Source organism: Oncorhynchus mykiss, chromosome 12 (assembly GCF_057628025.1).
Source record: "Oncorhynchus mykiss isolate SJ-2025 chromosome 12, ASM5762802v1, whole genome shotgun sequence".
Lineage (NCBI taxonomy): Eukaryota > Metazoa > Chordata > Actinopteri > Salmoniformes > Salmonidae > Oncorhynchus > Oncorhynchus mykiss.
The window spans coordinates 12099421-12114000 of NC_143033.1; the positions used below are offsets into that span (position 1 = coordinate 12099421).

Here is a 14580-nt window from a genome sequence, read left to right on the forward strand (position 1 = left end):
GTCATCATCATACATGTTGAAGTCATCAGCTATTGATAGACCTTATTTTGGAACAATGTGACAGCTGCTGACCTGATGTAAAAGGCTGCAATGGGTCTCTGTAAAGCACTTTGTGACAACTGCTGATGTAAAAAAAAAAAAAGAGATCTATAAAATACATTTGATTGATTGATTAATTAGAACAAGTCTACAATTATATAGAACAAGAAGTGTATAGTGTGTTCTTGTTTAATGCTCTCTTCTTGTCAGTTCTAGAAATGTGTTGCTGTAAAACTGCAGAGGAGCTAAAGCCCAGCAGAGCAATATGTTCATAGTGAGAGGAGAGATTACAGTGGAGGAGTTTCACATTATAGGAGCGTCACAGTTTGAGGAAGGTCCTTTCAGACTTTCAGGGCTGTTAAACATTCATGAACAGTTTGAGGAAGGTCCTTTCAGACTTCCAGGGACAGTAGATATACAATTGAGAACAGGTCATGCCCAGAGACACGATATGTGCTCATCTCGCCTACACACCATTTTCTATGGAAATGAGATTCCGTTTAGAGCTCAAAAGTTGATTGTTGATTAGTGCTGGTATCTGCTCGTGTCTGTACTGTCTCCCCATATGCAAAGCCTTTCAGGATTGTGACTATGGACACTGCCTCAAAGAAATACATTCTAGATACTACTTGATCCTGGATCCTAGTTTAAGACTTCTGAGTATTAGGGACAGACACTGGTAGCGGGGTCACTCAAGTCAGCCAAAAGGTCATTAAACCACAAACTGTGTGGCAAGCAAGCTAATAAACCCCACCTACTATGACTAACACATTTTACGGTCAATTAAAAATAAGGCTAAATATAGTATGCTCACATGGTGATGTTGTACTGGTCAAGAATAGGATCCAGTTTCTACTATCTCAAAGCGCTTCAAAATAAAAGGAAAACAAGCAATACATCATGAGCCTAGCTATAGCTAGCTGGTGCACAGCATCAGGTTCCCAACAACTTCATCTGTACTTGACTACTTGATCTTGTATTTGACTAGTCCATCATGTGAGCATAGGAGGTACACGCCAGCTGATGCCCTTTTAAGAGCCAAATACAGCACTATGAATCTGGCCCTTCTTAGTCTTCATTTTCCAGTAATCTACTTCCTGGTCTTGTGTACAAGGTTATCCCAACTCTAGCCAAGTCCTGTAGAGTCAGGCTGGTTAATCTGAAGGATCAAAGACTCCTGGAGAGGCAGGCGGGGAAACCTCCTGTCCTAAACACAAGCATAACCATGTAGCCATGTAGTTTACAGTTCTAACTATGTAGCCATGTAGTTTACAGTTCTAACTATGTAGCCATGTAGTAGCCATGTAGTTTACAGTTCTAACTATGTAGCCATGTAGTTTACAGTTCTAACTATGAAGCCATGTAGTTTACAGTTCTAACTAGGAAGCCATGTAGTTTACAGTTCTAACTATGTAGCCATGTAGTTTACAGTTCTAACTATGTAGCCATGTAGTTTACAGTTCTAACTATGAAGCCATGTAGTTTACAGTTCTAACTATGTAGCCATGTAGTTTACAGTTCTAACTATGAAGCCATGTAGTTTACAGTTCTAACTATGAAGCCATGTAGTTTACAGTTCTAACTATGAAGCCATGTAGTTTACAGTTCTAACTATGAAGCCATGTAGTTTACAGTTCTAACTATGAAGCCATGTAGTTTACAGTTCTAACTATGAAGCCATGTAGTTTACAGTTCTAACTATGTAGCCATGTAGTTTACAGTTCTAACTATGAAGCCATGTAGTTTACAGTTCTAACTATGAAGCCATGTAGTTTACAGTTCTAACTATGAAGCCATGTAGTAGCCATGTAGTTTACAGTTCTAACTAGGTAGCCATGTAGTAGCCATGTAGTTTACAGTTCTAACTATGTAGCCATGTAGTTTACAGTTCTAACTATGAAGCCATGTAGTTTACAGTTCTAACTATGAAGCCATGTAGTTTACAGTTCTAACTATGTAGCCATGTAGTTTACAGTTCTAACTATGTAGCCATGTAGTTTACAGTTCTAACTATGAAGCCATGTAGTTTACAGTTCTAACTATGAAGCCATGTAGTTTACAGTTCTAACTATGAAGCCATGTAGTTTACAGTTCTAACTATGAAGCCATGTAGTAGCCATGTAGTTTACAGTTCTAACTATGAAGCCATGTAGTTTACAGTTCTAACGATGTAGCCATGTAGTTTACAGTTCTAACTATGAAGCCATGTAGTTTACAGTTCTATCTCCTGACCACAACTACTGTAGGGCCCTTTCTAATACTGCAGACATCGCAGAGTAGACCTACACTTAATTATTTATATTTGTTTCAATAACTCAACAGCAACAAGGTCAAGAATGTTGTGTTGTGTAAAATACATGTAGGTCTGGTTTCTGAGCTTTAACTATGATGAATCATTAGTTATAAAAGAGACATGAGGGGTGGAGTCATATTGACGCTTGGGAGGGGCTGAGTGCAGGGAAAACGATCACACGTGGCAGTACTGATAAGGGGAGGAACCGTTTAAGGCTCATATCATTCAGCTTCCTGCCTAGCAATAATGATGCAATGTGTTGCGATAACGAGGAGACTCCATCCAAAGTGGGGTATGTATACTACCACGGGTGAAACCATGTTTTTGTCTAATGCAGTTTTATTGATCCTCTGGGATGAATAAACTTGGTTTAAAGCATTCGTAGTGTCCGTTGAGTTTGTACTCTGAGAATTAGAACCTAACACCAGTAACGAACTGGTTTAGATGTTTTGTACTTAAAATGGAACATTAGAAATGAGAAAATTAGAACAGGATTAGAAATGGAAAGAGAGAGAGATGGAACACATGCAGATCTCCTGGGATAATGAGTGGTCTGGAGTTGGCAGAGTCAATGTTACCGCCTGACCAAACTCCAACAAAACAGCCAGCATCAACAGGTTTAACAGGAGAAACTAACAGCAGTGGAACATTCACTATCACTGGGCCTCTCACACACTCTTGTTTAATATCATTAAACATCACATCACAGATGAGTGATTACCCAGGTACACGGTTATAACACACACACACGCACACACGCACACAGGTTCTTCACAACTACAACTCGCAGGCGTCGCCGTACCAACAACCAGCATTTGCACAACCATTGAATAGCTGATTAAATCACATTTTGTGCATCACTGTTCACTACAGATGGACAGCCAGCTTTGTACAGCAGTAGCCATCTGAACACACAGGTACAGTGCCTTGCAAAAGTATTCGGCCCCCTTGAACTTTGCGACCTTTTGCCACATTTCAGGGTTCAAACATAAAGATATAAAACTGTATTTTTTTTGTGAAGAATCAACAACAAGTGGGACACAATCATGAAGTGGAACGACATTTATTGGATATTTCAATTTTTTTTAACAAATCAAAAACTGAAAAATTGGGCGTGCAAAATTATTCAGCCCCTTTACTTTCAGTGCAGCAAACTCTCTCCAGAAGTTCAGTGAGGATCTCTGAATGATCCAATGTTGACCTAAATGACTAATGATGATAAATACAATCCACCTGTGTGTAATCAAGTCTCCGTATAAATGCACCTGCACTGTGATAGTCTCAGAGGTCCGTTAAAAGCGCAGAGAGCATCATGAAGAACAAGGAACACACCAGGCAGGTCCGAGATACTGTTGTGAAGAAGTTTAAAGCCGGATTTGGATACAAAAAGATTTCCCAAGCTTTAAACATCCCAAGGAGCACTGTGCAAGCAATAATATTGAAATGGAAGGAGTATCAGACCACTGCAAATCTACCAAGACCTGGCCGTCCCTCTAAACTTTCAGCTCATACAAGGAGAAGACTGATCAGAGATGCAGCCAAGAGGCCCATGATCACTCTGGATGAACTGCAGAGATCTACAGTTGAGGTGGGAGACTCTGTCCATAGGACAACAATCAGTCGTATATTGCACAAATCTGGCCTTTATGGAAGAGTGGCAAGAAGAAAGCCATTTCTTAAAGATATCCATAAAAAGTGTTGTTTAAAGTTTGCCACAAGCCACCTGGGAGACACACCAAACATGTGGAAGAAGGTGCTCTGGTCAGATGAAACCAAAATTGAACTTTTTGGCAACAATGCAAAACGTTATGTTTGGCGTAAAAGCAACACAGCTGAACACACCATCCCCACTGTCAAACATGGTGGTGGCAGCATCATGGTTTGGGCCTGCTTTTCTTCAGCAAGGACAGGGAAGATGGTTAAAATTGATGGGAAGATGGATGGAGCCAAATACAGGACCATTCTGGAAGAAAACGTGATGGAGTCTGCAAAAGACCTGAGACTGGGACGGAGATTTGTCTTCCAACAAGACAATGATCCAAAACATAAAGCAAAATCTACAATGGACTGGTTCAAAAATAAACATATCCAGGTGTTAGAATGGCCAAGTCAAAGTCCAGACCTGAATCCAATCGAGAATCTGTGGAAAGAACTGAAAACTGCTGTTCACAAATGCTCTCCATCCAACCTCACTGAGCTCGAGCTGTTTTGCAGGGAGGAATGGGAAAAAATGTCAGTCTCTCGATGTGCAAAACTGATAGAGACATACCCCAAGCGACTTACAGCTGTAATCGCAGCAAAAGGTGGCGCTACAAAGTATTAACTTAAGGGGGCTGAATAATTTTGCACGCCCAATTTTTCAGTTTTTGATTTGTTAAAAAAGTTTGAAATATCGTTCCACTTCATGATTGTGTCCCACTTGTTGTTGTTTCTTCACAAAAAAATACAGTTTTATATCTTTATGTTTGAAGCCTGAAATGTGGCAAAAGGTCGCCAAGTTCAAGGGGGCCGAATACTTTCGCAAGGCACTGTACGTCAGAACTGACAGCCTCCATGGTCGCCAGCATTTGGCATTGGAGCACAGTAACTGAAATAGTGGTTATAGTAGCTCAACACCACAACAACGTCACTCATCAAAATAACTGCAATCATGCAAATCATCAATTGAAAGTAGGTTGTAGTCAATTGACGGCAGGTTATTAACAGCCTTATTAACCTCTTAATAAGCTTAAGAAACAGTTATATAATAGTGGTCGCTGGATTAGAAGAGGAGAAAAGCCATGGCTCCGTCTCCATAACACAGACGCAACAAAGCTTAAATATAGCCTGGTCCCAGATCTGTTTGTGCTCTCTTGCCAACTCCTCATGCAAACAGTTGTCAAGTCCACACAAACAGATCTGGGACCAGGCTAGGTAAAATAAAGGTTAGAAAAAAATAAGCATGGAGCGGTATCCATGCATGCATCAGATCCGGGACAAAGCCTTCTGGGAAAAAGACTTATCGACAGTGGATCCCTGAAGCTGGATTTACTCAGAGACATACAATATATATCTTAACTATAGCAGTAGTACTGTAGTAGAAGTACTGTTGTAGTAGTACTGTTGTAGTAGTACTACTGTAGTTCTGTAGTACTGTAGTAGTACAGTTGTAGTAGTACAGTAGTAGTACTACTGTAGCAGTACTGTAGCAGTAGTACTGTTGTAGTAGTACTGTAGCAGTAGTACTGTAGCAGTAGTGCTGTAGCAGTAGTACTGTTGTAGTTCTATAGTAGTAGTTCTGTAGTACTGTAGTAGTACAGTAGTAGTAGTAGTACAGTAGTAGTAGTTCTAACTAGGTAGAACTACTACAGTAGTACTGTTGTAGTAGTACTGTAGCAGTAGTACTGTAGCAGTAGTGCTATAGCAGTAGTACTGTTGTAGTTCTATAGTAGTAGTTCTGTAGTACTGTAGTAGTACAGTTGTAGTAGTACAGTAGTAGTACTACTGTAGCAGTACTGTAGCAGTAGTACTGCTGTAGTAGTACTGTAGCAGTAGTACTGTAGCAGTAGTACTGTAGCAGTAGTACTGTTGTAGTAGTACTGTAGCAGTAGTACTGTTGTAGTAGTACTGTAGCAGTAGTACTGTTGTAGTAGTACTAGTAGTACTGTAGTAGTACAGTAGCAGTAGTACTGTTGTAGTAGTACTGTAGCAGTAGTACTGTAGCAGTAGTACTAGTAGTACTGTAGTAGTACTGTAGCAGTAGTACTGTTGTAGTAGTACTGTAGCAGTAGTACTGTAGCAGTATTACTAGTAGTACTGTAGCAGTAGTACTGTAGCAGTAGTACTAGTAGTACTGTAGTAGTACAGTAGCAGTAGTACTGTTGTAGTAGTACTGTTGTAGTAGTACTGTAGCAGTAGTACTGTTGTAGTAGTACTGTAGCAGTAGTACTGTAGCAGTAGTACTAGTAGTACTGTAGTAGTACAGTAGCAGTAGTACTGTTGTAGTAGTACTGTAGCAGTAGTACTAGTAGTACTGTAGAAGTAGTACTAGTAGTACTGTAGTAGTAGTACTGTAGCAGTAGTACTGTTGTAGTAGTACTGTAGCAGTAGTACTGTAGCAGTAGTACTAGTAGTATTGTAGTAGTACTGTAGCAGTAGTACTAGTAGTACTGTAGTAGTACTGTAGCAGTAGTACTGTAGCAGTAGTACTGTAGCAGTAGTACTGTTGTAGTAGTACTGTTGTAGTAGTACTGTAGCAGTAGTACTGTTGTAGTAGTACTGTAGCAGTAGTACTGTTGTAGTAGTACTGTAGCAGTAGTACTGTTGTAGTAGTACTGTAGCAGTAGTACTGTTGTAGTAGTACTGTAGCAGTAGTACTAGTAGTACTGTAGTAGTACTGTAGCAGTAGTACTGTAGCACTGTAGTAGTACTGTAGCAGTAGTACTGTAGCAGTAGTACTGTTGTAGTAGTACTGTAGCAGTAGTACTGTTGTAGTAGTACTGTAGCAGTAGTACTGTTGTAGTAGTACTGTAGCAGTAGTACTGTTGTAGTAGTACTGTTGTAGTACTGTAGCAGTAGTACTAGTAGTACTGTAGTAGTACTGTAGTAGTAGTGCTGTAGCAGTAGTACTGTAGTAGTACTGTAGTAGTAGTACTGTAGCAGTATTACTGTAGTAGTACTGTAGCAGTAGTACGATTGTAGTAGTACTGTAGCAGTAGTATTGTAGCTGTAGTACTGTTGTAGTAGTACTGTAGCAGTAGTACTGTAGCAGTAGTACTAGTAGTACTGTAGTAGTACTGTAGCAGTAGTACTGTAGCACTGTAGTAGTACTGTAGCAGTAGTACGGTAGCAGTAGTGCTGTTGTAGTAGTACTGTAGCAGTAGTACTGTAGCAGTAGTACTAGTAGTACTGTAGTAGTAGTAGTACTGTAGCAGTAGTACTGTAGTAGTACTGTAGCAGTAGTACTGTTGTAGTAGTACTGTAGCAGTAGTATTGTAGCTGTAGTACTGTTGTAGTAGTACTGTAGCAGTAGTACTGTAGCAGTAGTACTAGTAGTACTGTAGTAGTACAGTAGCAGGTGGATGGGATGGTTACAATAATGACTGGTGAAATAGTAACATACCTGTCTACTGGGACACATAACCTGCAACATCAGCAAAGGCACAACATTAATGACTATGTACATTATTTAGTACCTAGCTACGCAAGTAAGTAAAACAATTCATTTAATGCTTTTTCACTCTTTAAATGCTACTGTAGCCGTTATTAAAATATGTATAGATAACTAATGACATTTTCTTGGGATCTTATCAACAACTTTGAAACTGATATTTACAGACTATCATTTACAGCAGGCCTAGTCCCTAGTGGGTTCAGAAAGCAGAACTAAACAAGAGGTTTTGTCAACCAACGCTTTTAGTTCCACTGCATACAGCTCGAGTACATTTGTAATTAGTGAAGCTTGTGCTTTGTCTATTATCCTGGTCCCACATCAGTTTGTGCTGTCTTTCCAAAGGTCCCAACAGCTTGCAAGAGGCATAAGCAGATTTGGGACCAGGCTCATTTGGAAAAACAGCAAAAGCAGACCTGGGACCAGGCTAATTGTCTATGCCTTGGTACAGAGAAGCCATTAAGAATGGGTGAATGCTATGCTGCCAGCTAGCGACCATTATTCATTGAGTGGGTTGTTGCTACTCTGCATGTAGAAGAGGTTGCTTGTCAGTACAGAAAATCCCTGACGAGTAAAGGGAACTTAGAGAGTGAGTCCAAGAGATGTTTGTGTTTCAAGAGTCCCATGAAGAGCCTCAAATATTTCATCTACACTATGTCATGGAAACTACTGAATGTCCCTTTTTGTGAATTACAGTATTTTCCCAGTGGATAATGTGAGGGAAAATGAAGTAGTTATCTGCTTTGTTTACTATATCTGCATGAATATTGACTCTAATTCAGAGGGGTTGGGTTAAATACGGAAGACACATTTCAGTTGAATGCATTCAGTTGTACAACTGACTAGGTATCACCCTTTCCCTCTTACAATAGTAAGAGATTTTCATAACTACCAATGCTGTCCTTCTGAGAAAGGATGGTTCCCCTGCAGCTGGTCCCTGCCTACCGGTCCCTGCCTACCTACCGGTCCCTGTCTACCGGTCCCTGCCTACCGGTCCCTGTCTACCGGTCTCTGCCTACCAGTCCCTGCCTACCGGTCCCTGCCTACCTACCGGTCCCTGTCTACCGGTCCCTGCCTACCGGCCCCTGCCTACCGGCCCCTGTCTACCGGTCTCTGCCTACCGGTCTCTGCCTACCGGTCTCTGTCTACTGGTCTATGTCTACTGGTCTATGTCTACTGGTCTCTGTCTACTGGTCCCTGTCTACCGGTCCCTGTCTACTGGTCTCTGCCTACTGGTCCCTCGCTACTGGTCTATGCCTACTGGTCTATGTCTACTGGTCTATGTCTACTGGTCTATGTCTACTGGTCTCTGCCTACTGGTCTCTGCCTACTGGTCTCTGCCTACTGGTCTCTGTTTACTGGTCCCTGTCTACTGGTCCCTGTCTACTGGTCCCTGTCTACTGGTCTCTGCCTACTGGTCTCTGCCTACTGGTCTCTGTCTACTGGTCTCTGTCTACTGGTCTCGGTCTACTGGTCTCATGGTGTGACTCCAACTAGAGATAACTTGAGGAATAGAACAGACCTGTTATTGTTTCTAATCATCTTTGCTTCCGAGAAACTTGGTGTGTGGCCAAAGACAAAAAAGCCTTTGAGAGTGACCGCAGCTGTTCTTTTTTATCTTTCAAGGGCATAACTGTGTTGAGATATGAAGAGAACAGAGCCTGGCTTGAGAAAAGGGAGTAACGGAACTGGCGTTATCACTTGTTTTAGCGCTATGATTTCACACACCTGATAGTTTATGATGCCCTGATCTACCGGGGAGGGGTGGAACCAGCCATGATTAAGCATTTTTAGGTCTACTATATAAGACTTCTGCATTTTCGGTGTTGTTGAGCTCTCGGACCAGCTTCATTGTTGCAATTTTTATTAATACAAATTATTGTTTGAAGAAATGACAGTCTTTCTCACTTGTTAGAATTTCCACAACAATATACAGTACTGAGAGAGATAGGCAGTGTTTACACTGTGAAGGTTTGGTGAGCACTTTACTTCTGCATTCTGACATGTACTGTAGGTAAATTGTTATGAATGACACAATGAATGCTTGCTGGAATCCAATCTCCCACTGGGAACTCACTTAGACACAGAGCCCCAAACACCAGCAGAGTGAGACACAGAATCCCAAACACCAGCAGAGTGAGACACAGAATCCCAAACACCAGCAGAGTGAGACACAGAATCCCAAACACCAGCAGAGTGAGACACAGAGTCCCAAACACCAGCAGAGTGAGATACAGAGTCCCAAACACCAGCAGAGTGTGACACAGAATCCCAAACACCAGCAGAGTGAGACACAGAGTCCCAAACACCAGCAAAGTGAGACATAGTCCCAAACACCAGCAGAGTGAGACACAGAATCCCAAACACCAGCAGAGTGAGACACAGAGTCCCAAACACCAGCAGAGTGAGACACATAGTCCCAAACACCAGCAGAGTGAGACACAGAGTCCCAAACACCAGCAGAGTGAGACACAGAATCCCAAACACCAGCAGAGTGAGACACAGAATCCCAAACACCAGCAGAGTGAGACACAGAATCCCAAACACCAGCAGAGTGAGACACAGAATCCCAAACACCAGCAGAGTGAGACACAGAATCCCAAACACCAGCAGAGTGAGACACAGAATCCCAAACACCAGCAGAGTGAGACACAGAATCCCAAACACCAGCAGAGTGAGACACAGAATCCCAAACACCAGCAGAGTGAGACACAGAATCCCAAACACCAGCAGAGTGAGACACAGAATCCCAAACACCAGCAGAGTGAGACACAGAGTCCCAAACACCAGCAGATTGAGACACAGAGTCCCAAACACCAGCAGAGTGAGACACAGAATCCCAAACACCAGTCGAGTGAGACACAGAATCCCAAACACCAGCAGAGTGAGACACAGAGTCCCAAACACCAGCAGAGTGAGACACACTGTAAGAACAGCTTGTTTAGTTGACAGTATAGAAGGCACTGCACACCAGAGGAGGCTGGTGGGAGGACATATAGGGCAATAGGCTCATTGTAATGGCTATAATAGAAAGAAATGGAATTGAATCCAACATGTTGTTTACATGTGTTGGATGTGTTATGTACCATTCCATTATTCCATTCCAGTCATTACAATGAGCCTGTCCTACTATAGCACCTCCCACAGCCTCCTCTGATGTACACTATCTCTAAGCAGACTGTGTAGGTCACACCATGACCAGCAGGACTCAAGATACCTTGTGGTAATCAGCTTGATTTGCATTCAGAGGACATTTGCAAGTCAAATCTTACCTGTGGGTAAAGTGGAGAAAATATCTAATGCAATGACAAACTGAACACACCTCTGAGCTCTACCTGCACTTCAGGTGTTATCCCTGGGACTTATAGCCTGTTCCCATATCTGTTTTTTGCTGTCTTGTCACATTCAATAACAACGACCACATAGGAGTTGGCTATACAGCACAAACAGATCTGGAACCAGGCTAGAAGAGATGGCCCCAGTCTGTGATCATTTCAAATGCTCTCCAAACAGAAGGGACCGAATGTAGTGTAACCTGTCTCACTGTCTTTCTGTAGTTCCGGTCTACAGAGTACATTCATTACGTTGCAAACAGCACCTTGTTTCTATAGAGGCCTGTTCATAAAACACTTTTATGGGTCTTTAGATGTCATCCTGAGGAAACAGTCTTATATCACATAGTCCATTAGAGTTTGGGAGAGACTGGGGAGAGTCTCTCTCTCTCTGCTCTCTGCTCTCTCTCTCTCTGCTCTCTCTCTCTCTCTCTCTGCTCTCTCTCTCTCTGCTCTCTGCTCTCTCTCTCTGTTCTCTCTCTCTCTGCTCTCTCTCTCTGCTCTCTCTCTCTCTCTCTCTGCTCTCTCTCTGCTCTCTGCTCTCTCTCTGCTCTCTCTCTCTCTCTCTGCTCTCTCTGCTCTCTCTGCTCTGAGCATCCTGCTAGAGGATGGAACACTTGTTATTAGGTTACAGATTGTACTGTGAACAATGTCTTATAACTAATGTTCTGTTTTCCATGTTAGACCTCACTCAGTGTAGTTTGGACAGTGCTTGAGATAACTCATCTTTATAAAGACAAGTAAAAGTGTCCCTGTGAAAAATAATTATAATCTTACTATTTATAAGTCTGTAATAAACAGTAAAGGGCAAACTAATGTTCAGTAGCGCTTTTCGTTGAGCCTCTAGTCTAAAATGTGCCAGCTACTATAAGGAAAAATGTAAAGTCCAAGTGTTTTGTGGGAATCATGACTAGATCCAGCACTGTCTAAAAATAGAGAGCAGCTCCGGTGTTCTAATAAGCACCGGTGTTCTAATAAGCTCCGGTGTTCTAATAAGCACCGGTGTTCTAATAAGCTCTGGCTCCGGTGTTCTAATAAGCACCGGTGTTCTAATAAGCTCTGGTGTTCTAATAAGCTCCTGTGTTCTAATAAGCACCGGTGTTCTAATAAGCACCGGTGTTCTAATAAGCTCCTGTGTTCTAATAAGCACCGGTGTTCTAATAAGCACCGGTGTTCTAATAAGCTCCGGCTCCAGTGTTCTAATGTTTTAAGTTCTACAATCTATCTCTGATATGGCTCTAGACTCCATTATTATCGTTTGGCTTGATGTGTTGTAGAATCCATGAAAATGAAGGCCACAAACATATCGTGTTACACACACACATAAAGACAAGTTAAATAAAGGTGGAATAAGAAATAAAAAAAAATAAAAAAACAAACACACACACCCAGACGAGGGGTGACATGAAGACCCTCGGTGTGTGTTGGATGACCGTGTGATATTTTGGGATGGTTTGACAGCCAAGGGAAACTGCACCAGGCCAACCCTTCCATTACTCAATCCCTCAATCACTCCCAGAGAGCCTGTGGGAGACAGAGCCTATATCCCCAGTGCTACCCTATTCCTTATATGGTGCACTACCTTTGACCCATAGGGCTCCAGTCAAAATAGTGCACTACTGTATATAGGGAATAAGGTGCCATTTAAGACACAACCATAGCCTATTTGAGTACAGGCTGATGTATTGACACTAGGCCAGAGGGAATGAGATGCCACACAAGTAAGTTGAAGCCACACTGCTCTAAAATAGACTGCTGTTACACTGTGGTCGCCAGGGACAACAATGGGAGGTTTGATCCAGACCTGAGCCCAAACACTATTTCAAATCATCTCAAATACTTTATCTGGGCTTGATTGAACTTGCCTACTGCAATGGAACCAATAGAAAATTGCAAAAGTTCAAACCTGGCCTATCTGGCACTCCAATGAGACTAGAGTAAATACTAAAAGTGTTTGAATCATTTCAAATAGTACTTGAACCCATGTGTTGTTTGTTTGGAGAACAGGTCCATGTTGAGGCAGTAAAAGTCCACTTGTCTTCAGACTGAGCCACGACCAGAGTTACATATAAACATAACAGATGTGGAATAGTGTCAGGCAACTCAAGGTACAGTAGCCCGGCTCCTACTAGAATTACACATGCTGTGTTATAATCCACTTCTGTTATCATTTATTTGGGCCATGTGTTTCCTCAGTGAGTCTTGAGGCAACCTTGATGCCAGAAAAATAACCAGAAAGGAGGACTATTCCATTATTGATGGGCCTCGCCTCCCATCCCTGGCAATGAGTATCACAAGGAATATAATAAGTCTGTAAAGCTTCGGCAGTACAGTCTGGATCTGTGGTGTGATGAGTCTAACCACCCTGATACAGCACAGGGTGGTGTGTGTGTGTGTGTGTGTGTGTAAAGATCACTGGGACAACACATGTATTTTGTTTACAAATATGTACTTCAAAAGTTATTTTTAAATACATCAAGAATGCAAAAGTGGTGAGACTTGTGATTCGTTTTAACTGGGCAAATAGGTCAACCATAAGCGGACTAAAGCATAAATGTTACTCTTAAAAATGAGGCATCTCAAAATATCCGTGCAGCAATAATCCATTGCATAATTTTAGTATGCCATCCAGTTGTGGGGATTTAGAAAATGAAAACATGATAGTAAACGATCTCAATATCAACGTGGCCAAATAGGGAGAATTGTGTGGAACGTTCTCTAAAGTTTCATGTTCTTTCAAACACGCTAATTTAGCGGGTAGAGGCTGAAGTCTGTCTCTGGGGTGAGCAAAAAGTGTAGCCTGGCCTAACATTCAAAAAATTGCCATTAAAATATGAGAAGTAAAGAACCAAACCATTCAATAGGCTGGTATATTAGGCTATATGAAAAAAAGTTTGAACAATTGTAATGAGCTGGACCTGTCCAACACAACCCGTTGTTGAATGTCCTTTGCTTACCTGGCTGTTCTCGTAGAGCCATCACTGACACAGTATAGTGCGCCGTGTCAAAGTATGGAAACATGGACAGACCAGCTAGTCCATGGGACAGTTCGTCCAAATTCAAAACCCTAAACAAATCCATATTTCTGTTACTGTGGAACCCTTCACTTGGAGTGTTCCCTATGTCTAATCCTCGAGGTGTCAATACGCGGCAGACGTCCAACTTCAAGCATCAAAGCAGTCAGTTTGGTTTCTCCCGGGTCTGTCCCAGTCTGTTTTGTCTTCCGACCAAAACAGCTGGATCTGACGAGAGCGCAAAAAAAAAGCAGCCAACAGCTGGTTAGCGGACTTCTGGGATCTCCGCTGGTCGCTCAGCAACGGCTCCCTATGGGCACCGGATTGGAAATACAAGGACGCGGAATTCCTGCTACTTCGGTCCGCCATTGCTATGATGTGGCAGCTCGAGCAAGCCGAGCTCTCTGATTGGGAAATAGTGGGAGGATTAGCCAATCAGAGGTGTGTGTGTCTAGAGTAGTAATGCTACAGGTATAGGACCATTTACAGTCAGAGGACAGGTTCTCGCGCGTGGACACACGCGCATAGGCAGAGAGTTCATTATTTAGATATACTTAGATCATGGTAATTACCTGAGCAGAAGGGTACAGTTATGCACATGTTATTATCGTTGCGACCGTTTACATGGTAATTACATAGGCAGACCTACTGCTGTATATACAGGTGGAATATGTTAATTTGATCACTCTTTTGTTGCTGAGAATCTTCCTGCAGATGAGCTTCGTGATTTACATAAATTCACAAAAAAATCCA

General features: G+C 42.1%; 1 protein-coding gene across 8 annotated transcripts in view; it reads right to left on the bottom strand.

Moving 5' to 3' along the window:
• LOC110536959 (trimeric intracellular cation channel type B) overlaps positions 1 to 14302 on the bottom strand; it is a 31713-nt gene extending 17411 nt beyond the window's left edge. For 4 of the 8 annotated variants that reach the window (XM_090191750.1, XM_090191748.1, XM_090191749.1 and 1 more), the window contains exon 1: positions 13771 to 14231. In XM_090191750.1, coding sequence (XP_090047876.1) covers positions 13771 to 13894 — 124 coding nt within the window. In that variant the 5' untranslated portion in view covers positions 13895 to 14231. Of the gene's footprint in view, positions 1 to 7433; positions 7455 to 13770 lie in introns of all 8 variants that reach the window. The other 4 variants (XM_090191747.1, XM_090191746.1, XM_021622643.3 and 1 more) reach the window with 4 other exon arrangements.
• Between the last annotated feature and the right edge of the window lie 278 nt (positions 14303 to 14580).